Source organism: Malus sylvestris, chromosome 12 (genome assembly GCF_916048215.2).
Source record: "Malus sylvestris chromosome 12, drMalSylv7.2, whole genome shotgun sequence".
NCBI lineage: Eukaryota > Viridiplantae > Streptophyta > Magnoliopsida > Rosales > Rosaceae > Malus > Malus sylvestris.
Window position 1 is genome coordinate 6,541,507 of NC_062271.1, and position 26,640 is coordinate 6,568,146.

At 37.1% G+C, this 26,640-nt stretch overlaps 2 protein-coding genes and 1 pseudogene across 2 annotated transcripts in view; 1 reads left to right on the forward strand and 2 right to left on the reverse strand.

Moving 5' to 3' along the window:
- Positions 1-9,119: 9,119 nt before the first annotated feature.
- Positions 9,120-10,505, reverse strand: LOC126592107 (uncharacterized). The gene is made up of 2 exons (XM_050257865.1): positions 10,484-10,505; positions 9,120-9,688 (listed from the first exon to the last, which is right to left on the reverse strand). Exons 1-2 carry the CDS (start codon positions 10,503-10,505, stop codon positions 9,120-9,122), a joined length of 591 nt encoding a protein of 196 aa, XP_050113822.1.
- Positions 10,506-11,205: 700 nt separating this feature from the next.
- The window catches only part of LOC126591834 (squamosa promoter-binding-like protein 9), a 47,317-nt gene continuing 31,882 nt past the window's right edge, over positions 11,206-26,640 (forward strand). The window contains exon 1 of the mRNA XM_050257551.1: positions 11,206-11,602. Coding sequence (XP_050113508.1) covers positions 11,247-11,602 — 356 coding nt within the window. The 5' untranslated portion in view covers positions 11,206-11,246. The remainder of the gene's footprint in view (positions 11,603-26,640) is intronic.
- Positions 13,082-14,966, reverse strand: LOC126591835 (uncharacterized; annotated as a pseudogene).

Consider the following 26,640-nt stretch of genomic DNA (forward strand, 5'->3'; position numbering starts at 1 on the left):
GATGGCTAAGGTGGCGAGTCTTAAGCAAGAGATTAAAAGGCTTAAGCATGAAAATAGAGAGTTGCATATGCTCGCAAATAGTTACTTAACGAGCATGAAAAGAAAGCTCGACCAGCTGCAGGAATCCGAAGGTTGGATTCAGAGTGACCACTGGACGTTTGTGGCTTTACTCCAAAGGAATCTACTGCCTTCGTCATCCGGAGCTCTACTAAGTGTTAAGGCTACAAATAATCAATTTCTGGTGCTTCCCCCTTCTGGAGCTCTGCCGAGTATTGAGGCGCCACCTGATCAACCTTTGTGAAGGCTCCTTACTTTTTTTTTTTTTTTAACTTATGTAAATGTACTTCTGTAATTTATTAGAGAATTCAATAAACGAGCTTTGTTTCATTCATTGTACATTTTTTTTTCTTTTTCTTTTATTTATTTATATATATATATATATATATATTTTTTTTTTTTACATGGTGCTTTCCACTTGCTCTTCATGTGGTGTTTTCGGTGCTAAGATTCTCCCTCTGTGTTATCCGTTCAAGCTTACTCAACGAATTGCAAAAAAGTAGCCTTTACTTTCCAAAAGAAAGAAGAGGCATTATCATGATGTCTCCCATTTTCTTTCTTTGTGTTGTGCACCATTCTAAAGCTTTTTTTTTTTTTCGCATGGTGTCGTCCACTTTGCTCCACAATCTTCTCCGCATGCTTTTTTTTTTTTTTTTTTTTTAACACAATCACCTTATCACATTCTTTTGCTTATGTGGGTCAGTGACGCTTGAGAGATCATTATGGACTACACAGTCACTGCATTATATGCAGACCAGTTTCATTTGCAACTGTTGAGACCAATATATATATATATATATATATATATATATATATATATATATATATATATACGTACACATACACACATATAGGGCACCGCGTGGCTATTGCACAACCACTACACTTGTCTTGCATCCCAACTACACTGTCCTGCAATCCTGTGCTGCACTCCATTCTCCGCGTCTACCACCGTTGAACTTGGCACTGGACAAAAGAGTGGTTGCGAGTGCAGGTTCGAACAGCAAGGGCGAGTTGCCTCCACCTCTTTGACCTCTACAACTCTCTGTGCTATTTGTAGGAGTTCAGTTGCGCTGGAGACGAGGAGTGATTCATCACCGCACCTCTTCAACCTCTGCAATATTTTCATGCTTTCCACCTTTTCGTCCTCTGCAATTCCTTCATGCCGACTTTACTTGGTAAGTCACATGTGTATATATATATATATATATATATAGGGATACTTTGGATACTGCCATTAATCCTTAACATTCTTTGATTAAAACCTTAATAGTATTCAAAGTTTAATCAAAGTCCCTTGACTTTGTACACCTCATTATATTACTATTAATATTTATATTTTTATAGTTTTGACATTAATTGTTTGATATTTTATAAGATTTATAATCCTATAAATTTAAAATCCCTCATTATAATACTATTAGAAACGGTTACAATAAAAAAATTCAAACATTTTGATTTAATAAATGGATAAAAACTATGTAAAAATAAGAAATAATAAATGGCAAAAGAATGTATCCATAGTGTTAAAAAAATGGTACATTTTACAAAAAAAAATAGGTACATTTCACATATAACAAAGTGGTACATTAATAAAGAAGAATGGGTACATTATAAATAAATTAGGATACAGATAAAAGATTAAACAATTATGAGTACAAATGATTTTTTTAAAAATATAGGTGCTAAAACAAATTAATACATGGGTACAAAATAAAATTAAAAAGAAAATACTACAAATTTTAAAAAAATGTTGAAAATTAAAAGTGGGTACAAACAAAAAATATAAATATATGATACAAAGTTTAGGCATAAAACATAAATATACCATATGTAATTTTTCTATCATTGATTAAATATACAATATCACGTGACGGTATACACATGGGTACAAACACAAATAAAACTTTAAAAAAATTGGGCACAAAAAGAAACTAATATATGGGTACAAATTAAAAATGAAAAGAAAATTGGTACAAATTAAAAAATATTTGCAATTAAAAATAGGTACAAACTAAAAATAAAAATATATGATAAAAAAAATTTAGTCATAAATATAAATATACTAATTGTAACATTTTTAACACTAAATGAATATATTTAAAAATAAAAATATTTTATTATTCTTATGCACTTGAGTGTCGATTCAATCCCTACCAACTTTCCTCCCCCTAACAACTAACTATTTAATCCACTAACTGTACCACTCTACTAAAAAATAATAAAGAGTTTTCTGCACACATGTCAAATTATAATTTGTAGCAATGAAAAATGACTCGTTAGGCCTTTCACACTAGACATGTTAATTGAGTTTGATTCTAATTTTATAGGAATCAAACTTCTATACTGGGTAGGAAAATTTGAGTTATATGAGAGTGATTCCAATTAGTGAGTTTAATATATTGAAAAAAAAAACTTTTCTCCATTTATATAATGACATATAAAATACCACCTTGTATTCAAGGCACATTAAAAAATTCTCATAAATTAGGAAGTAGACGTGTTATTTCTATTAAACTCACACTACTATAATAATTGTTGTATGTTGTATAAGAATCATAGTTAAAATTCAAATTCCTATGTATTGAAATCATATTCAACTAGATTATTGTGAAAGACATGACATGACATGTATGTAGCCAAGAAGGAGCAGATTCTCTGCCTCCCACTTTTCGTGCCCTCCTGTTTTGTGTGGTCACGATTAAGCCACGTCAACATTTTATATATATTTTTTATTGAGATAATAAGACAAAAAGAAATAGTAATATAAAATGTTGACGTGACTTAACCGTGACCACACAAACAGGAGGGCACGAGAAGTGGGAGGGCAGAGAATCTGCCTCCAGCCAAGAACATAATACATTATTCGACTGCTGCAAATTCAGTAGCAACTCCTGTTTCTACTCAATTACAAATAAATACTTGTCCAAATAATTAAAACCATAAACACAGATTATACACATGTTCATTTGTAATTAGATAGAAGCAGGAATTACTGGTGAATTTGCAGTAACCAACCAGTGTTCAAAATCATATTGATCGACTATATTATAACCATCTGTATGTTCTTTTTATCGACTTATTAAGTTATGTTTATGAGGGTGTAGAATTGACTTAATAAAATACCAGCATTTGTCTACACACTTTATGTGCATGAATACATTTTTTTTAGAAAATGAGAAGGAGAAAGGGAGAGAAAGAGAGAACATGGGGGGAGTGAGAGGTTTTTGTTTTTGATTTTTTTTAATTTTAAATACTAGAGATATTTTAACATCATCTGTAGGTGAGACTTCAATAAAAAAAAGTAAAATTTGGACCTTTGAAATTACATTATTACCCATCATTTTTTCTGTGTGATAGAAGATTAAGTTGTCTTTTTAACTTTTTTTTTATTGACAAAGAAGGTTTTATTAATTAATTGAGATAAAGGAAAAGTGAAAGCACGAGGGGATTTGATTATTGGGAAAAAAATCTACTCAAATCACAGTAAAAACACAATAATCAGGATAACATGGGCAAATTAGACCTTTGACACCAACCTAATGCAAAAATGATGGGCCCCATGTATCATCATGCATATGGGCACCTATTTCCCAGCAAAAAAGAAAGCAAATGGCTTAAAATCTTAGAGAGAGAGAGAGAGATTTGTAAGATTTGTAAAAACGACAGTAGTGAGTTTGTATAGTAGTAATTATCAAGCGAGCAAAAGGAGCTTCTCATAAAGCTGATTGATGATTCGGTGCTTCTTCATCAGAGAGAGAGAGAGAGTGACAGCTTCATAAAGTACATGCTCTTTCTCTTTCTCTTCTCTTTCTCTCTCTCTCTCTCTCTTTTATTTTGCATTTTGCTGTTGTTGCATTATTTTGTACAGTCATTGTAGACTCCCAGACAAAGTGTACCAATTCCCTCTCTCTCTCTCTCACCCACACAATTTGCACCAACAGACTCTCTCTCCCTCTCTCTCCCTCCCTCATTTCTTTGGCTCAAAGCTGGCATGGGTCTATGTCAGGTGTGTGCTTTTCACTACCTCTCCACATTCACCAACTTTATCACTCTCTCACTACCACTCCTTAAAGAGAAACAAACCAAACTACCCTTTATCTTTCTATCAATTGATGACCCTCCCAAGGTAGTATTATGAAGGGGCTGTAGAGGACAATAATGGAAATGGGCTCTGTTGGAAGTTAAAACATTGCATGCATAGAATCACACACGTACAAAGACATGCATATGTAAACATATTAGACTTACCTGAAGACGAAAAACTCAACATTACTGCAAGGAAAGACATAAGATCTTCTACACTCAGCAGCCAATAGTCCAGCTAGAATAGGGTTCGCTCAAAAGGGACAGCGATGTGAGTGCATGGACCTCCTTATATATATCCATAATCTCTTGATATTAGGCCTATTAACTGATACCTCAGATATTCCAAACAGATTAGGGTTTCTGATATAGTCCTAGTAAGTTTTGAACTCTTGTTAAGTCTTGATAAGGTTACGTGAATATAATTGCATGTTATTAGGACTCTTAATCTTAGCCAAGTAGGATCGGAAATTCCTCAACATGATAACTCATACACTGAGCTATCAATTTGTCAACGACAAAGACTTATTCTCCTTGACACTCACATCTTACATTTTCCCACTTGAATGTCCAAGAAGAATGATATTACATAGGCTAAGACTAAGGTGATCACAAGCCCCCGAAAGCTGCAATTACCCTTTAACAACCTGTCACTTATAGCTTCAAATACTGAATCATATATGCAATATGTAATCTCTTCTACATGTGCACTTTATGATTACAAGTACCTACACCATAAGCATTGTGTTGTTTGACAAAATTCAAAAGTTTTAGGTTGATAAACATAATTCAACTCCTGAACTGAGCCTCATACAAAAGTATGCCTCATATTATTATCATAACATAACATGAGAACAAAACATTATAAAAGCATCCAATTAAGCGAAATGAACCAGAACTAGCTATAGGTTTACTACTCCCACTTATTAACAGAATCAAATGGGTTTAATACTCCCACTCATTAACAGAATCAAAATCATCTCGCATTCCCATGTTGTAGATGTGTTTCCTGAACACTCCCACTGGTAAGCCCTTAGTCATTGGATCTGCTATCATAAAATCAGTTCCAATGTGAACTATGTTGATCAGCCATTTTCTGACTTTATCCCTCACACATAAATACTTAATGTCCATTAATCTGCAAGCAATGGACCTCTTGTTGTTTCTAGAAAAGAAGATTGCAGCCTTGTTGTCACAGTAAATGGTTATAGGTTTCTCAACTGAGTCTACAATCTTCAGTCCCATGATGAAGTTCTTCAACCAGATTACTTTTTTTGTGGTAGTGTAACAACCAATAAATCCAGCCTCCATAGTTGAAGAAGCAATCACCCTTTGCTTGGAGCTTTTCCACGAAATTGCACCAGCAGTTAGAAGAAAAACATATCCACTTGTAGATTTTCTATCATCAACACAACCTGCCAAGTCTGAATCTGAATAAGCCACCATTTCCAAATTCTTAACTTGTTGGTATACCAATGCAAGGTTCCTTGTTCTTTTTAAGTACCTCAGTACATTCTTTGCTACAGTCCAGTGAGAAGTCCCAGGATTAGACTAAAAACAACCTAAAACACTAACTGCAAACCCTAGATTAGGCCTTGTGCATACTTGGGCATACATGATGTTGCCAACAAGTGATGCATAAGGCTTGTCATTCATTCCATTTTTCTCGAGGTCATTTTTGGGGCATTGGTTAGTGCTAAACTTATCACCTTTTGCAATGGGAAGCTCACCACCTGCACATTTCTCCATGTTGAATCTTTTCATGATTATGTCGATATAGGACTTTTGAGACAACCTCAGCATCCTCTTAGATCTGTCTCGCTCAATCTCAATGCCAAGATCAAAATGCGCCTCACCAAGATCTTTCATATCAAAACTCTCGGTTAACATGGTCTTAGTGGTGTGCAAAAGGTTCAAGTCTGAACTAGCTAAGAGAATATCACCACATACAATACCAAAAATATAAATTTCGTGCCACTGACCTTGAGATATATACAGTCATCAATCTTGCTTTCTTCAAAACCAAAAGCAGAAACCACTCGATCAAACTTGATGTACCACTGCCTGGAGGATTGCTTTAAACCATAGATCGATTTGTTGAGCTTGCAAACTATAGTCTCTTTCCCTTTCTCCTTAAAACCTGGTGGTTAAACCATCACTATTTCTTCATCCAAAACACCATTAAGAAAGGCTAATTTTACATCCATTTGATGCAGTTCCAAGTTGAAATGGGTTGTTAAAGCCATGATCACCCTTAAGGAGTATTTGGATGAAATTGGTGTAAAGGTTTCATTATAGTCAATTCATTCCCTTTGTGTAAAACCCTTAGCTACAAGTCTAGCTTTGTGTCTTTCAACCTTTCTCTCTGCATTTCTTTTGGTTTTGAACACCCATTTATAGCCAATAGGTTTAGCATTGCATGGAAGTGGCACCAGTGTCCAAACTTGATTCTTCTCCATAGTTGCTAGTTCTTCGACCATAGTTGCACGCCACAGGCCTACTCTCAAGCTATTGATAGCTTGACTGAAAGTTAGAGGATCATCATCATCTCCTATGTCATATTCAGTCTCTTGTAAGTGCACAAAGTCAGGTAGGATCACTAGTTTTCTTTGCCTATTTGAGTGTCTTATAGCCAACTGCCCTTGTTGTTATGGTTGAGCTGCATCCTCAGGAACTTGATGCTCGGGGATTTGATCAGGCAGTGTTTCAGGAAATGACAAAGTGTTTACTGATTGAGTAGTTTGTAAAACAGTTGGGAGAGAAAAAGAGTTTTCTTAAAGTCCAAGTAACGATGCATCAGTTGTTGTGGAGAGCTGACCATCTTCATTTCCAATTTCTTGGAAATCTGAGCTACTATGATGCACTGTTTCTTCTTCCAAATCTTCGATGAACTTTGCATTGTTAGTCTCCTGAATTCTAATGTGAGAATCAGGACAGTAGAACTTAAAACCCTTGGACTTGTCTGCATATCCAATGAACCTGTAAGTGACAGTTCTCGAGTCCAACTTCCTCTCATGAGGATTATAAAACTGTGCTTCAGCTCTACATCCCCATACATGAAAATGATTGAAACTTGGTTTTCTTCTTGTCTAAGCTTCAAAAGGTATGACTTTGACAAACTTACTTGGAACCCTTTGACAAACTTACTTGAAAGTTTAGACCTTGAAAACATGGATCGAATCATGTCCTTTAGGGTTCTGTTCTTCCTTTCTGCTACTCCATTTTGATGTGGAGTACCTAGAGTGGTGTACTGTGCAATGATCCTCGAGGCTTCAAGGTAATATACAAAGGCTCCCTTGTGTTGTCCAGTCTCTGTGAACCTGCCAAAATACTCACCACCCCTATCCGATCTCACTATGTTAATGCTCTTTTCTAGCTGGTTTTCAACCTCATTTTTGTATGTCTTAAAACAATCAAGAACAGAACATTTTTCAGATATAAGATACACATAACAATATCTTGAAAAGTCGCCAATGAATGTGACAAAATAAGAGTTGCCACATATTGTTTTATTTGGAAAAGGGCCACACACATGTGTATGAATTATCTCTAATAGTTTGTTACTTATTGTGGATCCTAATTTCCTGGTGTTGGTCATTTTTCTTTTGAAACAATCAATGCAGGTCAAAAGACTTTCAAAATTGAGATGTGGAATGAGATTCTGTTTAGTTAAAGTCACAAGTCTTTCTTTGGATATATGGCCAAGTCTTTTATGCCAAAGTATGTGAGAGTTTTCATTTTGAGATAGTTTCTTGGAATCAATGTGACAAACTGTGAAACATTAATGTAAACAATCACACTCTAGTTGCAATATATCAACATGAAGTTAAGGCATAACCATGCAAAGTGTCTAATTTATTCGAATGGAAAAGTCTTACACTTTCTGTTTGTACCATACTTAACCAATCCCGAAACTATCGATCACCGGTCAACGTTATACCGTCAATGACCCAGAAAAGTTTCTCTCAAACCAGGAGGCCAATCACAGTGCAACACGTGTCGACATTAAAAGCCAATCATCATAAGCCAATCACAACACGACATGTGTCAATGTCAAAACAAAGCTAGAAACTCTCTTCTATAAAAGGAGATCATTCTCCCACAATATTTCCTAATGTCATTTGTACTAAATCATTCACTAGTACTCACTAAAGGAGAGCTTGAACCTATGTGCTTGTGTAAACCCTTCACAATTAATGAGAACTTCTCTACTCCGTGGACGTAGCCAATCTGGGTGAACCACGTACATCTTGTGTTTGCTTCCCTGTCTCTATCCATTTACATACTTATCCACAATAGTGATTGGAGCAATCTGGTGAAGGTCACAAACTTAACACTTTCTGTTGTACCAAAGCCCCCGCTATTTTGTGCATCAACGTTTTCATAATAAAAGTATAACCTGATTTGACTAACTTAGAAGTTGAAATCAAATTCCTTCTCATAGAAGGTACATAGAGTACTGGACTAAGAAACAAAATAAAACCAGAAGAAAGCTTTAAAGAGACACTGCCAACTGACTCGACTGCTACTTTGCTCCCATTTCCAACAAAAACATTGTAACTTCATTATTTCTCTCATTTAGGTTTGTGAGTCCCTGCAAGGTATTTGTAATGTGGATTGAGCAACCAGTATCAAACCACCAACTAAAATGAGGGACAAAAATCAAATTTGACTCAAAACAAACATAAACATTGATTTCATTACCTTTCTTAACAAGCCAATTTTTAAAACCAATGCAATCTTTCCTTAGATGACTAACTTCTTGGCAGAAATAACAAGGCTTTGGTGTTTCAGAGACGGCTTTAAACTTTTGAGATCGTTTAAGGGGGTTAATATTTAAAAAAAAAACAAAAATGTAATGTTTTCTTCTGCTTACCAGCAGCCAAAGATGACTAATCAATTGCAACATGTTTGCCCTTTGCAGTGTGAACAAGATTTATAGTCTCCACTTTATCGGTTGATAGTCTCAATTCCTCTTATGCACACATGGAGATTAAGTCATCAATGTCCCAGGTTGCTTTCTGAGTGTTGTATGACACTTTCAACTGGCCATACTGTGCAGGTAAGGAATTCAATGCCATATGCACTAGAAATTGATTTGTGATTGGATGCTCCAGTTCCTTCAGCTTCTGTGCAATGTCTGACATCTTTAGTATGTGTTCTCTCACGTTACCAACACCATCAAACTTCTTGGATGTTAGTTTTGTGAGAAAATTCCCCGTTTCAGCTTTCTCAGAATCCTTAAATTTGTTTCCCACTGCATCAAAAAATTCTTTTGCACTATTACTTTTTGGAATGCCACCTTTCACACTGCTAGTCATGGCCCTCCTCATAATCATAAGAGCCATTCTGTTTGCCTTCTCCCATTGAGCAAACTTCAGTTTTTCTTCAGCTGTTCTTGTAGCTGTTATCGCTGTAGGTTTATCTTCCCTTAAGGCTAAATCAAAATCCATCATGCTAAGAGCTATCTCCATGTCTTCCTTCCATTTCTTATAGTTTGAACCCGTTAGTGTTTCGATATTGGAGAAGTTAAGAGAAGCCGTAGCTGCATCAACAACATATAATTTAGTATTTGTTCTCATAAGTTCTTCATTAAAAGTTTAGGATATGAACAATTAACGGCATCAAAATCATATAATACCAGTCACATCTTTAGATCGAAAACTGATTATACTAGGGTTTGCACAACTGAAATACAAAATTTGCATTAGCGACACAATTTTAACATTTTTAAGCAGATAAAATTGTATCAATGTTAATTTTGCATCTCACTTATACACCAATTAAACATGAATGAATATAAGAATTCTTTAGAATTAACTCAAAATATATTCCCATCAGTTTAATCATTATGTTGAACAGATGAACTGAAGCATGATTCAAACACTTTTGAGTTGAAATTGATCATGATTCACAAAAGATTTGTCTGTCAAGTCATATAGTGATAGTAACTCATTAGGTTTTGGTCTTCTGAGATCCGAAGACTCATCCTTGTTCTCCTGAAAATAAAACTAAAGACGAACAGGTACATATATATATATATATATATATATATATATATATATATATATATATATATATATATATATAAACATGTGTGCGTGTATAAGTGATATTATTCTACACATGATGTCTATAGATAATAGTCGATAACTATATCAATTTCATTGCGCGGAAGCCTTATGTCAGGATCATGCATTTTAATCAACATATTCTTGTGCTTGTAAGGATTCTAAACACGATAGTGTGTGCTCTGATACCACATGTTGGAAGTTTAAACATTGCATGCATAGAATCACACACGTACAAAGACATGCATACGTAAACATATTAGACTTACCTGAAGACGAAGAACTCGACATTGCTGCAAGGAAAGATAGAAGATCTTCTACACTCAGCAGCCAATAGTCCAACTAGAATAGGGTTCGCTCAAAAGGGACGGTGATGTGAGTGCAGGGACCTCCCTATATATATCCATAATCCCTTGATATTAGGCCTATTAATTGATACCTCGGATATTAACAGATTAAGGTTTCTGATATAGTCCTAGTAAGTTTTGAACTCTTGTCAAATCTTGACAGGGTTACGTGAATATAATTGCATGTTATTAGGACTCTTAGGGGTGGTTTGGGAGTGAGGTGTTTAAAAAAAAATCACCCATAAAAAAAGCTGTGAGGGTTTTAGGTGTTTGGTAAACTGAAAAAAAAATGGCTTATTTTGGAAGCTGCTGTAAGAATAAGCTGAAATCAAAGGAAAAAGTTGAAGCTGCTATTTGCAGCTTTGGAAAACTGGCTTTTTTTCAAAGCACACAGAGCTACAGTGCTCCTTTAATGAAAAGACTCACTATCAGACTGTTTTTTTTTTTTTTTTTGTCCAAAAGCACTTTTACAAAAAAATTTACCAAACACTCTGCTGATTTATTTCACAACCGCTTATTCTCACAACAGTTTTTTTTCAAAGCACAGCAATACCAAACAAGCCCTTAATCTAAAGCCAAGTAGGATCGGAAATTCCTCAACATGATAACTCATACACTGAGCTATCAATTTGTCAACGACAAGGCTCATTCTCCTTGACACTCACATCTTACAGGCTCGAGTTCTATGACCGAGTCAGCGAGCTCTTCCTCCTCTTCGCCGCCCAACTTCTCCGCTGAGTCACTCAACGGCTTGAAATTCGGCCGGAAAATCTACTTTGAGGATGGGGGTTTGGGAGCTCTGCACAAATCATCATCCGGGTCTGCTGCTGGGTCTTCCTCCGCCGGGGCAACGCCGCCCAAGAAGCAAAGGGGCGGCGGAAATTTGGGTCAGCCGCCGCGGTGTCAGGTGGAGGGCTGCGAGGTAGATCTGAGTGGTGCCCAAGCTTACCATTCCAGGCACAAAGTCTGTGGCTTGCACTCTAAAACCCCCACTGTCATTGTTGCTGGTCTTGAACAGAGGTTTTGCCAACAGTGTAGCAGGTCAATCAAATTTTCAAATTTCATTGCTGGCTATTTTATTTACTTATTTGCAGAGGAACCCCAATTGCACATTACATTTTGCAGTTTCAAGTTTTTGAAGAATTACAATCCTTGGTGCTTGGTGGGGTTCTTTGTGTTTTAGCTGTGATTGTTTCCCATTTGACTTCTGTTTGTAAGTGAGTATGTTGTGTTATATATATGTGAGTGTGTGCGTGTGTGTGTATCTTGTTGTTTGGATAATGTTCTTCTGTGTGTCAGCTGCTTTGGGCCTTGATGGGGGCTTTGCGTTTCATTGAGCTGTACCATTTAACATATTACTCATCCCAGATAAATTATGACTCATGAATGCTTGCAGCAATAGCGATTTAAATAACACCTTGGTTGAAACAAATGATAACTTCTTTTTCATTGTTGTGCCACTTCTTCGAGCTATAGAAGTCTTTGTGATTGATTTGATAACAACGGTAACCATGACATTCTTTACAAATCTGCTGTTCAAGTACAAGTTGAAATTTAGCATTTAATGTATTTACCTATGGTAGTAGATGGTTTTCAGGATCATTTAGTATTGCGTGCCTATTGAAGGAGAGCATGAATATTTCCTTCACCTATGCTGTTATACTATTTGCTAGATATGTCATGTAATACTTTGCTTCCGCATTTACTGCTGTGGAGTGGCAGCAAACTTGTACATGGTATTGTCTCTTGTTTTTGTTTTTGTCGGTACTTCAGCTAGGATGTTCTTAAATCTATGTCTTCTAATGCCTTTTTCGCTGAGGGCAGTTCTTCTGATTAGATTCGTATTAGAACATTAACAGAATCAGGAGCTACTGACCATAAACAGAATCAGGAGGGAGACTCAAGGTTATAACACATAAAAGAGATCATCCCATGGAAATTTGCTCCACAACCTAATAATGGCCAAGCAAGCTCACAGGACAGAGAGCTTTTGAGGTGGACTACTCGTTCAGTAGATGCTTCCAAGGTTATGGATTTGATGAGGATGTGATTTCAATGAACAAGTTGCTTTTCCAGCAAGGAAGTGATGATCGGTTCAGGGAAGTAGGCATTGTTGGTGGGGATAGTATAGGAAAAACAACACTTTTCCAGCTCTTATTCGACAAACAAGAAGTGAAAAACACATTCCTCCCAACAGGTGTTTCTTTTATTGTTGATCTGCATTGTTTTTCTTCTAAAACTTCGATGAAACAACCATATTGTTAAATGAGTTTGCGAGATTTGGAGCATGTAATAACTATAGCTAACGGTTCTGAAACAATAAACTTTGTATGCTTTTTATAGATCCCCTGTGGTAACAAGTCAATGTGGCAACAGATAGGAGCACATTCGACGTCGTTAGAATGAGCCGAGGTTGCATTGTTCGTGTCGTCTAGATTCAGGTATGAAAGTTTTGAGAGACGACACTGTGGAGCCACTAAAGCCTGTCAAAATGTTAATCTTCAGGCAACCATTTTCACAAGAAAAAATAAAAATTCCACTTCTACAGAGAGCATAGCACATGGATTAAATGGTCTAGTTATCTGAAATTATCAGATTGTAAGTAGTATAGGTCTACAGACTACTGCTAGTAAGATCCTTCGGCATAAAGGACTACATTTCGGGTAAATTGTTTGAATTTCCAGATTGACATCAAGAATTATTCTCTATGATTTATGGCTAACGAAAGAATTATTCACATATTTCGCAATAATATTCACCTAGTTTGTTTGGAACCGGATGATAGGTGAGGTTGAGGGTAAGATTGAGGTTTCTGTACCTTGCAGTAAGAGGTAGTTTAACACATGCAACACAACAATGGAAGTTACACTTGATACAACTGAAGCGTACGTCCGTAAGAGAAATACCACAACCCTTGCAATCTTCTTTGTTCGGATGAAAGTTGAAGAAGAGCGGGTGCCTATGAGCGTCATGCTTAAGAGGGTTTGAAACAGAAATGCGTTGGAGGTCAAGGTATAAGTCGCATTTGTCACAATAGTAAGAGAAGCCTTGGCTCTAGCTTCGGCACATATGACACTTAAAACTCTGTCAAATGAAGGAGCTGCCGAGAGGAGTGTGATCTGGTGTCGATGAAGTGGGTGAAGCCTTGTTCTAGGTAAATGAGCACAGGTTTGGTGTAGTTTTAAACGGCATTGTTCTTCTTCGGTGCAACAACTATAAAAGGCACCGGTGCTCATGGTGATGGGTTGCATGCAACCGTTACAAGTAATTTGTACAATCAAGATCTCTAAGTGCATCACTGAGGACTAACAAATGTTGATCATGACTAAAATGCTTGATCTGTTGTGCCGCCGCTGATTCTCTTTGGTCATCCGCCGTGTTCGACTGCTTTTGACCAGGTATAAGATCATCATCGTCGTCGGCATTGTCATCATCAAAGGTGTCGGTTATTTCCTCGAATGCACAGAGTGTCAGCAACGTAACCACACCGACGACAGTAATAAACAGCGCGGCAACTATCAGTGTTTGTATAGCAGATTTTACAAAACTGTTCCCACGGATAGGCATCCTCAAGGTACCAAATAAGCGTGAGGCCGTGTTCGTGCGCACTGATCCTAATGCGGTGTGGTAACGTATGAGCACATGCTTTGTTGACCAAGAGGTGGCAGACGGTACAAAGATACGAGACATGATCCCATGTTCCGCCGCCGATGTCACAATCGAATGGAATTTTCTTCCGGAGGACAGTGAACTGATGCACGTGTCGGCGATCCTCAAGAATGAGGCGCCAATTCGAGGCACATTTGACGTCGAGGTTTAGCTCGCAATCAGAACAAGTGTAGGCTATTCGGCAAGGCTGGTCGCAGGAGTCACAAGTGTAAACTGTGAAAGGATCTTTGAAACATTGGAGCTTAAGGGGGTGTTTTACGGTGGATAGGGTGGCGGATCTCACGGGGTAGATCCGCGCATGTTTTGTGGAGGTTGTAGGGGAAATAGGGATTGACACATTGGTTGCAAGTGTAGCAAGGGCCAACCAAGGCCTCCTCGCACCCGTTGCAAATAACGAATCGATCATCCTTTCTCTGCTCTTCTATGTACGTCAATTGATGTCTGTGACTGAAATGTTCAATCTCCATTTTCTCGATCTCTGGTAGAAAATTACTAATGCACTAATTTGAGTGTTCTGTTACAGTGGAACAAAAATATACCTTGCTTGAGATTGACGCATTGAAAAATGCTGGAGCACCTCTTTTTCTTTTTCTTTTTCTTTTTTCTTTTTTACCCCAATCCTAAAGCAGTCTGTCGGTGATTTTCTTGTTTAGTAAGTCAGTGACTTTTCTTCTGTGTAATGTTTCCTTTGAAGCTTTGGCATATAGGATTGCACTTTTTTACAAAGTATTCACAAATCTAAAGCACATCGGAAATTATGTTTAAGCTTAAGATAACGAAGAATTCATAAAAAATTTTACATTTTGAAAAAATCTCTTTAGCATTTTCCTCCAATATATGTATGAGGGAGGTTTCAAGGGGATTTTCTTTTATGTGCAAATTAGTATCGTCTTTTAAGGTTTGCATAGATCGATATTCTTAAATAAGTATCATCTCACGGCCAGCCACTGAAAAAGGCTGCCAAGTGCCAACTAAAGATACGAGTGGGACCGTGAGAGATGGAAGCAAATACAAAATACTATAAGCAATGGCAAAGTCATATTTTTTAATAGGGTTGTGTTGAGTCTAAAAACAACTTAACCGACAATTGAATTCGGAGCATGCCAACTTGATGGCTGAGCTAAGTCGATGAGTGAATGAATGTGTTAGTGGTGGTGTCGAATGTGCTAAACTTCTGTATCTTGCGATTGCGACCGAGAAAAGAACTCGTCTTGGCCTCTGGATTTTAGAGCCTGAACGCAAGGCTGGTAGTTACTTCAAAGTTTACGAATCGCCTAAACCAGACTTGGCTGCTTCAATTATGTTTGTCCAAATATAAGTGCGCAAATCAGTAGCAGACTGTATGGACACAAATACTTAAAGGAGATAAGTGTCTTGATTGTAGATGTGGTTTGGCCGTTGAAGTGTTGAACTCTGAAATGTACTTGTGAATCCAATCATAAAATAAGTTTGGCTTTCAATGTGCCGAATGATATAACCTGAACTTAGAAAGATGAAGTGACCTCTTCCAACAAGGTCTTCAAGAATTCTTGTTGATAGAGACTTGGATAGGTAGTCAATCGAACTTGGAGTAGTGTTGTCCAATACAAACTGTAAGCTACTCCACGTTTGTCTGACTCTACGATGTCAGTGTTGTCCAATACAAACTGTAAGATGTTGCTGATGGTCAAGCACAGTGTTGTTTGTAAGATATGTTTGACGAAATTAAGGAAGTTAGGGTTTTCTTTCAAAGATGAAAGAGTTTTGCGTAAAGCGAGAAATTACACATAACAGACTTGTGTGTTGTGTTGAAGTTCGTACATTCTTCTAGCTTGTATTTACAGAAGTCACATTCTTGCTTGGCACGGCCTGATGGTTTTCGTAGAAGGGATATGATATTCACACATCCCTTTTTACTTCTTTTATACTTTTTTTTATTTTTGATTGTCAGATCGGATGAATTGAAGAATATCAATAGATACAAATTAATAAAAAGTATATAAAAAAAAATGTGTAAATAACACATCCTTCGTAGAATTTAACTGCAACTCAAACTCTAGAAAGGAGACTGATCCGTGTACCATACGCTAAAGTCAAGCCTTCAGATGACTATCCGCCACTTTTCAAACAAATCGAAAGCCTATTTAGGCTTTATCACAGCACCACCAAAATCGTAGCCCATCTAGGCTTCTTATCTCATCAATAGTTCCATCTCATGCACGCATCTCACCAAGCCACGTACATGGCAACATTTACCCATCATTAGTATCACCAACCTTTAATTGGATAAATAATTAATATCTCCACCATATCACCTCACCAATCAAATCCACCTTTTTTTATGTCTTAGTTATCAACAAATACCACGTGCACCTTATGTAGCCAAAGTCCAATTCTGAGTCGATATCTCGTACTCAATTCAAAGCATGCAACAACACAACTGACTAGCAGCTATATTATCTCATGCTTATAGGGATAATATTGAGATAACATCAATAAATGGATATATCAAAACAGTCTCCATTCACCTCAGGTATAAACCACGAAATTGGAAGATGATTTTCCAATTGATGGATAAACTCATGTGTCGCCATTAAATCATTAAATTGTAATAGAAGTCTCCAACGGATAAATGATCTTCATGGTGTTTGTATAATTCCAATTGCATATACAATTCCAATCTTTGATTTTTTTTCTCATCCAACGGCTTAAAACTCTGCTCACTCAATTGCTTCAATTCCTCTATCCGATGGCACAAAATAGAGCACAAACAGGTTGCTATCAAATTTTGTTGGTAACGCCTAGCGGGATCGACGGTAAAATGTGAGTTTAGTACAATTAGTTTTAATTTGGTGGGCAACAAGGATCAGTTTGAGTGACCAATATTCAACATAAGCAAAACTACATTTAGGAATGTTTTCTTCCCTAGAAGCTACTTGTGTTATAGCCCATGCTAGTATTGTATGTGGCTCCGCTATTAATTATAACTGAATATCTTCACTTACTTGAGCTTTAGTCTACTACAATTATAACATTCTTAAAAAGTTATGACAAACCACTTTCGGTATATTATACTAGTTAGTACGTAGTTTTTATATTTACACTAAGGATACATGGGGAAATTGAGTTGTAATATTATTCATTAAATAACGCTAAGCAGTTACTCAGTTAGTAACTTAATATGATGTTAATCACTTGTCTAAGTTTGCTTTACAATATTTTTCATAATCTAAATTAGTTATTTTTTTACGTTATTACTAAAAGATCGACTTTGCAAAAATGCACTTAAATCGGAAATTATTAAGTTGTCTATAACTTTATAGATGGACACACAAAGTGTAACTGATAAATAGTGACATGTTCACAATAATAATCGTAGAACTAAATAGTTTTAGATTTGAGCCACTGTTTGCTAGAATAACCTATAAAAAAAAAACTTAAAAGTGAAGGATTTTGATCATAAAATTATTTTATAGAGTAAGTCCAAACAAATAAATAGTGTTGTATTTAACTTATTAACTATCAATTTGAGTGCTCCTACATAATAACTTTCTCGCTGTCTTTTTTCTACCCCATGTGACACATGATATGCAGTAATGCACATAAAATCATTGCATTTCTAATTGGGAACTTTAACGAAAAGCTTCCGGTACTATTCACTTTAACGAAAAACCACATTTTTACACTAAAAAGTCAATCCTGGTACTATTCACTTTACCCTTTATTTTGTCCTTATCTTTAAAACTCAAAATTTTCAAGCTCTTTTCATTAGTTTTCCTTTTCTAATTTTCTTACGAGAAATGACAACAACAATGTTGTAGTGCCTACTGACAATTCTTTGTAAAGTGAATGACAACAAAAGTAAAACTATATGGCATGCACCTTAGGTTTTAAGAAAATGATAATTATATATTATATGTGATGCTTGGGACTAATTACGTAAAATTTCAACGATTTTAATCGTTTATTTTTCAAGTTACACCTCTTAGATTATCTTTGTAAAATATTAATCAAATCATAAATATTTGAAACATCTAATTGAGTAAAATGAACTTGACAAATACTTTATTTTATAAGAAACAATAAAATTTCATTGTAATAATTAAATAGGCAAATGATTTCGAATTGAATTGAATTTTTGCAATGATGATTTATGAATCGAAGTTTACAAAATAGACATTCGGATTGTTAAAGTTCGATGTAAGGTTGGTCCCACAACTAATTCTCCTTTTACTTAAAAGGCCTCTATACATATATTTTTTTCTACACACATTTATTTAATATGTGATTTATTCAATTTGATAATTTAAAATAAAGAGTAGTTTGTGAGAGAAGAAAAATGTGTACAGGTATAATTTTCTATATATTTCGTTGTCATTCCTCAAAATGCTATATTTTTTTGTTGGTAAAACGTCAAAATGCTACATTATTACTTGATAGTTATTCCTAGATACAAGTGATCACAGTAGTTTGCTTTGTAATAGTTTGTCCTCGAAAAGTGTGACCGACCTGCATAGAAAAATATTCTTACGTAATCAAACCATATTATTACTTCAAGAGGAAACAGAACCAGTTCGGTGAGTTTTTTTTTTTTTTTTTTTAATTTATTTATTTTTATAAATTACTGTATGAAAAGATTGTTTCTTTTGGAAATCAGCAAGATAAAAGCATTTTGTCCCCTTAAAAAACAAAACAATTGTGCCAAACATAGCAAGAGAAAAGAGAGTAACAAACAGTCGTGGCAAGAAACCAACCCACTTTAAGATTCCCCGATGAGGAAGCAATGCTTTTGGGATTAATGACAACTTGTTAGGGTCCTTGGCCTCCTAAGAGCAACTCCAGCGGATGCTGGTTGCTCGGGCGACAGGGGAGGAGAAAGGGCCTGAGGGCCGATGGGAGCAGCTCCAGCAGGGAAGGGCCCGAGTGAGGGTGGGAGCCCGAGCGAAGGGGGGTTGGGGAGTCGACGGGCCTGTGGCCCGAGGGCTTTGCAATTTTTTATTTTTTTTTGTGTCAGAGAGAGAGAGAGAGAGAGAGGGGGGGGTTTTATTATTTAAACAAACAAAAAAATTATTATTTTAATTGCTTATTGCCAGGGGGAGGGTTCCAAGGGTGGAGATGTAAATGGCAATTACTGTTCATTAATGGTAGTTACTATTCATTTAAGGCAGTTACTGTTTAATAGGGTGGATTGAATAGTGGATTGCCAGGGGGAAGGGCTCTATGGGTGGAATTGCTCTAAAGGACAAGAAATTTTTCGGAGTTCCAGGAACTACAACTCACAAATGTCAGGTGGTGTTTCCCACCAATAAGAATTAGATACCTAGATATTTTTTTTCTTTCTCCTTTAATTAAAATAAATTCTTAAAAGCTGAAGTGCAATCATCAAACACAAACTAATAGAGGTTTAGTTCGAAACCCCAAAGGCGCCGCCAACAACATTGTTCTAAGGGCTTCTGCAAATTGCTTTCAAACTACCATATAAAAAGAGAGGATGGAATAGAGGCAACATAGCGACGTGAACGGAGAATACGATTCTCTCTCTCTTTCTCCATGGGAACCAACCCAAGCAAGCAAAGCTTGCAGGATGAGTAACGACTAACGATGGTGGAGAACAAGTGGGATTACACAGTGTGGCCTGGCATTCTCTCCAATGTTGGCGTCTCACCTTTTTCGACTACCAACTTCGCCCTCGCATAGGGTGAAACCAAAATAAACTCTGTACCAACATCTGGGGCAGCTAATTATGGGGATGAACCCTTTCTCCCAAGACTCTGCTGATTTTTTTTTTTTTTTTTTTGCCTCACTATCGATTGCAGCTTCGGAAAACTAGAATGCTCTGGCAACGGCGCCGCCTAGGTAGCAACTCTTGCTGAGTTCACATTCGACGAGGCCGATGATGGAAAGTATAACTCCGTGAAATTATTTTTGTTTTTTTTGTTGACAAATCAGCATCTCAATTAAAAAAATAAAAAACAAAAAAAGATCCAAGTGTCTAATTCTTGTTGGCGGGGAACAACACCTTGCATATGTGAGTTGGAGTTCCGGGAAATCCGAAAAATTTCTCAATGGTGTGGCAGATAACTATCCTTTAGGAGAATTTTTTCAGAGTTCTTGGAACTCCAACTCACATATGTAAGGTGGTGTTCCCCGCCAACAAGAATTAGACACCTGGATCTTTTTATTTTTATTTTATTTTTTTTTAACTGAGATGTTGATCTGTCAACGGAAAAAAACAAAAACAATTTCATGGAGTTATACTTTCCATCGCCCGCCCCGTCAAACGTGAACTCAACGAGAATGGCTACCTAGGCGGCACCGTTGCCAAAGCATTCTAGTTTTCTAGAGCTGCAATCGACAATGAGGCAAAAAAAAATTCCGACGAAGTCTTGGGAGAGAGGGTTCGGCCCTAGAATCAGCTGCCCCAGGATGTCGGTGTAGAGTTTATTTTGGTTTCGCCCTATGAGAGGGCGAAGCTAGTGGTCGGAAGAGGCGAGACATCAACGTTGGAGAGAATGCCAGGCCACACTGTGTAATCGCACTTGTTCTCCACCATTGTTAGTCGTTACTCATCCTGCAAGCTTTGCTTGCTTGGGTTGGTTCCCATGGAGAGAGAAAGAATTGTGTTCTCCGTTCACATCGTTACGTTGCCTCTATTCCATCATCTCTTTTTAGATGGTAGTTTGAAAGCAATTTGCAGAAGCCCTTAGAAAAATGTTGCCAACGTCACCTTTGGGGTTTCGAAGTAAACCCTTGTTAGTTTATGTTTGACAGTTGCACTTCAGCTTTTAAGAATTTATTTTAATTAAAGGAGAAAGAAAAAAATATCCAGGTATCTAATTCTCATTGATGGGGAACACCACCTGGCATATGTGAGTTGGAGTTCTAGGAACTCCGAAAATTTTCCCCACTCCATCAAGGATTACTCACCGTTTTTTGTTATTCTATGGTCGTCCGAATGTTAAATGCAAAACAAGATCTTTTTTTGTCTTAAAAACGATGAGAAAGAGGCCATGGAACTAAAAGTTCCTTACCTTAGTGCAATTGATGCATTATTGTATGTAGTTCAATGCATTACTTCTCCTTTGCTGTTAATCTTTTTAGAGACATATAACAAGGTACCTACACGCAGACATTAGACAAATGTTAAAGACATATTCCATTATCTCAAAATTACAATGAATTTGGGTTTGTTCTATCCTTATGAACGATTCTTGAATTGATTCTCGCGTTGTAGGTTATGGTGACGCTAGGTACTTATCTGACCTGCACAAGGCGCGTTCTCAATGACTTATATCTTTATCATTGGAGACACCACAATATTTTGAAGGTCAACCAAACAAACCTTAGTTGCAGCTTTTTCGAACCATCAATTGCGCAGCCATGTTCAGGGCTACCCTAGGCTATAGCCCAAGTAGCTTTCCATAGAAAATGAAAATTTTACATGTAATTTTTATTAATTTTCGAATGTAGCTCATCATATATTTAGTCACTAATCCTAATTCTCTTGGTTTAATTATATAAAATTGTATAATACAGTTTACAAACTATCTCTTTTTTTTTTTTTTTTACATCATTTTTCTCATCACTTCTTGTACATATACAAGTTTGGATTCGTTTGAATTTTAACACGTATTTGTTTAATAATGAAAATTCTTGGCTCACCTTGTGAAATTTTCTTAAGTTAGAGGATACTGTGAAAACTACAGTATCAAGTTTGTCTGTTTATAAAGATTTAAATCTTTAAGCTAGCCCACCCAATGAAAATTTTCTAGCTCCGCCATTGCGAACCATGCTGAGATACTCGCCCTACATGAAGCCATTCAAGAGTGGTTTTGGTTGAGAACATTTATAGAACATATTCGAAGTACCTGCAGACTTTCCTCCCTTGCTGACGTCCCTACAAAGAGCTACAAAAATAACGCAGCATATATCGAACAACTCAAGAAGGGATACATCAAAGATGACAACACCGAAGTTCTTTTTCTCTCATCACTAACATGAACATCAGATCATTGAAGTTAAGAAAATTCGTTAACAGTACAACCTGGCTGACCTTTGCACTAAGTCATTACCAAAATCTACCTTCCATAAGCTTGTTCAAGGAATTGGTATGCGTACTTTCTGAGTTATAACATTTTTAGTTCTCTTCGGAATTATGTCAAACTCAGGGGGAGTATCCTGAAGTATGCTCACTTGGCCTTAATGTACTATTTTCTCTACATTTGGAGCATTTTCCCCCTTAGGTTTTGCTTCTGCCTAGGTTTTAATGAGGCACCCATCCCAGGCTAGTCATACTCTTGTGTATGTTCCCTAGGCGTTTAATTGGCTTTGCATCCAACACAGCATTTTCCTTAGATTATGGATTTTTGTCCCATATTGGGTTTTACTATTGCAGGGTTTCGTGAGACTTGTTTCCATATGCAAGTTCCTTTGTTTGAGACTAGCGTGTTCCCAGATCAGTGCCGACAAGTCAACTTCCTCAACTTTGCCGAACTTGATGTTGCATTTACTTGAGTATTTACACACTGAAGAGATAGTGTTATGAATATTATTTAACATGTGATTGTGTAAATCCTAGTTAGATTTGGATTCCAGATTATCTATTATTCTAGTGATTCTTTCATTTTAGGATTTTACTTACTTGGGGGACAAGCTAATCCTCTTATCTTGGTTTACTATAAGTAAAGGCACTAACATAGGGAGAATCACACAATTACTAAGCATGTTACAATTTCTCCACTATCTTTATTGCTGCAACACCGTCTCTTTCCCTCAAATAAGTTTCAGTTTCTTACAATTATAACATTCTTTAAATGTTATGAAAAACCACTTTTTGATATATTTTCCTAGTTAGTACGTAGTTTTTATATTCACACTAAGGATAAGTGGAGAAATTAAGTTACAATATTATCTGTAAGGTAACGCTAAACAGTTAGTAACTTAATACTATGTTAACCACTTGTTTAAGTCTACTTTACAAATATTTCTCATAATATTAACTGGTCATTTTTTATGTTATCATTGAAAGATCAACTATGCAAAAACTCACTCGAATCGAAAATTATTAAGTTATTTATGACTTTATAGATAAATGCATAAAGTGTTATTGATTGATAGTGATATGTTCATAATAATAATCGAAGAGCTAAATAATTCTATTTGGTTAGATTTTTTGCAAGAATGACCTATGAATGGGGACCTAAAATGAACCGTTTTGATCATGAATTTCTTCATAGAGTAAGTCCAAACAAATAATTAGCATCATATTAACTTATTAACTATCGAGCACTTAAGCGCTCCTATATATAATAAATTTCTTGCTATTTTTTTTTCCTACGCCATGTGACACATGATATGCACATAAAGTCATTGCATTTTTCTTTTCATAAGAGAAAAGACAACAACAATATTGTAGTTCTGTTTGGGTCCAAAATATTTGTGTGGGCCAAGTAAGGAATAGTTCTCGGCCCGACAGAATAGTTCTAGAACCATCGCAAATTCCAGTTGTTATGGGCCGTTTGGTTAAGATCGGTCGAACCCTAGTCTAAGACGGATTGATGAGGTAGGTCGAATCCTAGTATAAAAAGGAGTCTCAATAGGATGAGGATGTTGATATTTGAAAAGTGAATGTGGCCGGATAAAAAGTTTGGTTCAAAGTCCTAATGGAGGTAGGATTGGTCGAGTCTTGGTAAGATTAGGATAAAGAATCATAATCCAAGTATAGTTCTGTTTCGGCCAGGACTAGAGTGGTTGCTATAAATAAGAAGATGATGCATCATTCAAGCCCCTCAAATTCAACACACAAACTACCCTGCGCAAACCCTCGCTTTACGCAAAACCTCTTAACAAACTTGAGATTTGTATTTTCTTTTTCATCAACACATCTTCAGTTTGGATAAACAGCACTGTGAAGGCAACCAGCGAACATCTTCAGTTTGGATAAACAACATTGCCTCCTTAGAATCAGTTGACCGTGAAGCACCTTCAGTTTGGATAAACAACAATGCGTCAAGGCCTACTGGTTATCTATCCAAGTCTCGGTCGAGAAGGGTTTTCGAATCCTTATTGGAAGAGATCATCTCACGAGCCTTCTCGGCGAAGTGGGGTGTTACGAATCACTAGACTCGGCGCATTAAACGCCGAGTTATTTTATGATTGGATATTCACAAGTTAGATTTAGAGTTCAGCATTCTGACGACCGAACCACATTTAAGATTAAGACGTACATCTGCTTTAAATACTTGTGTCCATATAGTCTGGTGTCGATTCGACGTGCTTATACTCTTATTAATATAATCACCGTGACTGAATCCGACGCCGATGATTTGTAAACTTTGTAGAACTAGCAGCCTTGTCTTCAGGCTCTAGAAGTCGAAGGCCGAGACGTGTTCATTCCTCGGCCACAGTCACGAGATTCAGAAGTCAGCAGTGCACCCAAAACAACATCAACAAATTTTACTTGCCGACTGAGCTTTGCCGTTGAGTTGGCACGCCCTGCACACAACCGAAAGACGTAGTTAGCTCATTAATTACTTGGCTTGTGCACCACATAGGTTTGGTAGTTTTTAGGGTCAACATTTTGGCACGCCTAGTGGGACCAGGTGCTAAAACCTCAGAGTTCATGACCATTGAGACACGATCAGTAAAAAAGAAAGCAATCATGGGAAAGTCAACGACCGACCTTCCAGTTTAGAATCCCAGACAAGAATTGTCACATACGTGCAATCCTCTTGTTACTATAACCCTTGAGGCTGCGCGTGCAACATATCAAGAAAACGAAGTTTGTCTCAGTAGCCAGCCACGTAATGCAGAAATTCTGAAAAAAGTTGCAGGTGTTTTCATTGAAGGGATAGTAGAGGACTGCGATGACGATGATGGTGAAGGTTCTAATCCACCAACTAGATCTTTTCTTCGGAGAAGACTCGAAGAGCAATCTCAGGTTCTCAGCCGAGAAGTAAGGAGAATACTTGAAGAAATACACAGTAATGGGGAGGCACACAACAAAATGCTCAAACTACTGGTTAGTAAAATTTATGACAACGGACCCACCGATCGTTCTCGACAATTACCACCTAAGGGTAATCCGTTGTCAACTCTACAGGCCGACATAGGATCTACTCGGCTCAAAATTATCAATTCGGACAAAAAAGGTGCATCAAGCAGTAGATCAGACAGATCGAGAGAAGAAACGACATCCGCGGATATGATCGAAGTCCAAAGAATGATCGATTCAGCCTTGAAAAATGGGCCGAAGTTTCCAAAACTCATCCATCCATACCCAGCTTATGCAGAAAAGTTTGAATATCCTAAAGGCTTTAAGATCCCAGATTTCAACCTTTTTGCTGGATAATCGTCCATGTCCTTGTTAGAACATGTGGCCCGTTTAACTGCACAGTGCGGAGACGTTAATAGTGACTTCCATAAACTGCGACTATTCAACTTCTCACTAACGGGCTCGGCATTCGCATGGTACATCAATCTCCCACCTAACTTCATCCAAAGTTGGGAGGAAATGGTCAAGAAGTTCCACGAGCAATTCTATCGGCCGGGGATGGAAATGTCAGTTTCTTCATTGGCTAGGATGGATCAAGCATCTAATAAGTCACCAATGGATTATCTTACAAGGTTTAAATCGGCCAGAAATTGGTGCCGAGTACCTCTACCTGAAGTTGAATTTGTTAGGCTTGCTTTGAATGGGCTGGACATAGAGTGCAAAAAGAAATTCCTAGGGGCAAACTTCCGAGATATGTACGAACTGGCTCAGCACGTTGAGCAATATGATTATTTGCTCCGGGAAGAAAAGATCTTAAAGTCCACATCCCTGGGAACAATTTACAAAAATCCCACAGTTAGCTACGCATCGGCCAAAGTCAATGATTCCCTATATGTCAGTGTGGACGCGGCCGAGATAGTGATAAATAAATTGTACGTTTGCAAGGCGTTGGCTCAAATTAACTCCAATGATGCCAAAAATCGTTCGGCCATTGAAGAGACAGTTAAAACATCAAAAGTTTACACTTTCGATATCACCAAAGCCAATGCAATCTTTGACTACTTGTTGATAGCAAAGATCATCAATCTTCGACCAGCATTGGTATAGCTACAATTCTTCCACAGTCATGTATACTGCCTTATCCAAATCCTAGAAACGTCAACGCCAACGGATAGACTGTATGGCTTGACGACAGGCAGCCCGGGCCACTATGGCTGCCAAATGGCAGCTGAAAGACGCGGCAGGAATTAGAGATGACTGACAAACCCCGACAATCATGGCCGAATTACAAGGGAAAAGGGTAATGGATCGTGACTTTGAAACTACCATTGAAGAGTCCGAGAAGCGCATCAAGCTCCTCATTCGACCTGGGGAGATGAAAGCTCGTTTTGAGCACTTTAGAAAAGAAGTTGAAAGCAAGCGTCCCCCATTATCTCAG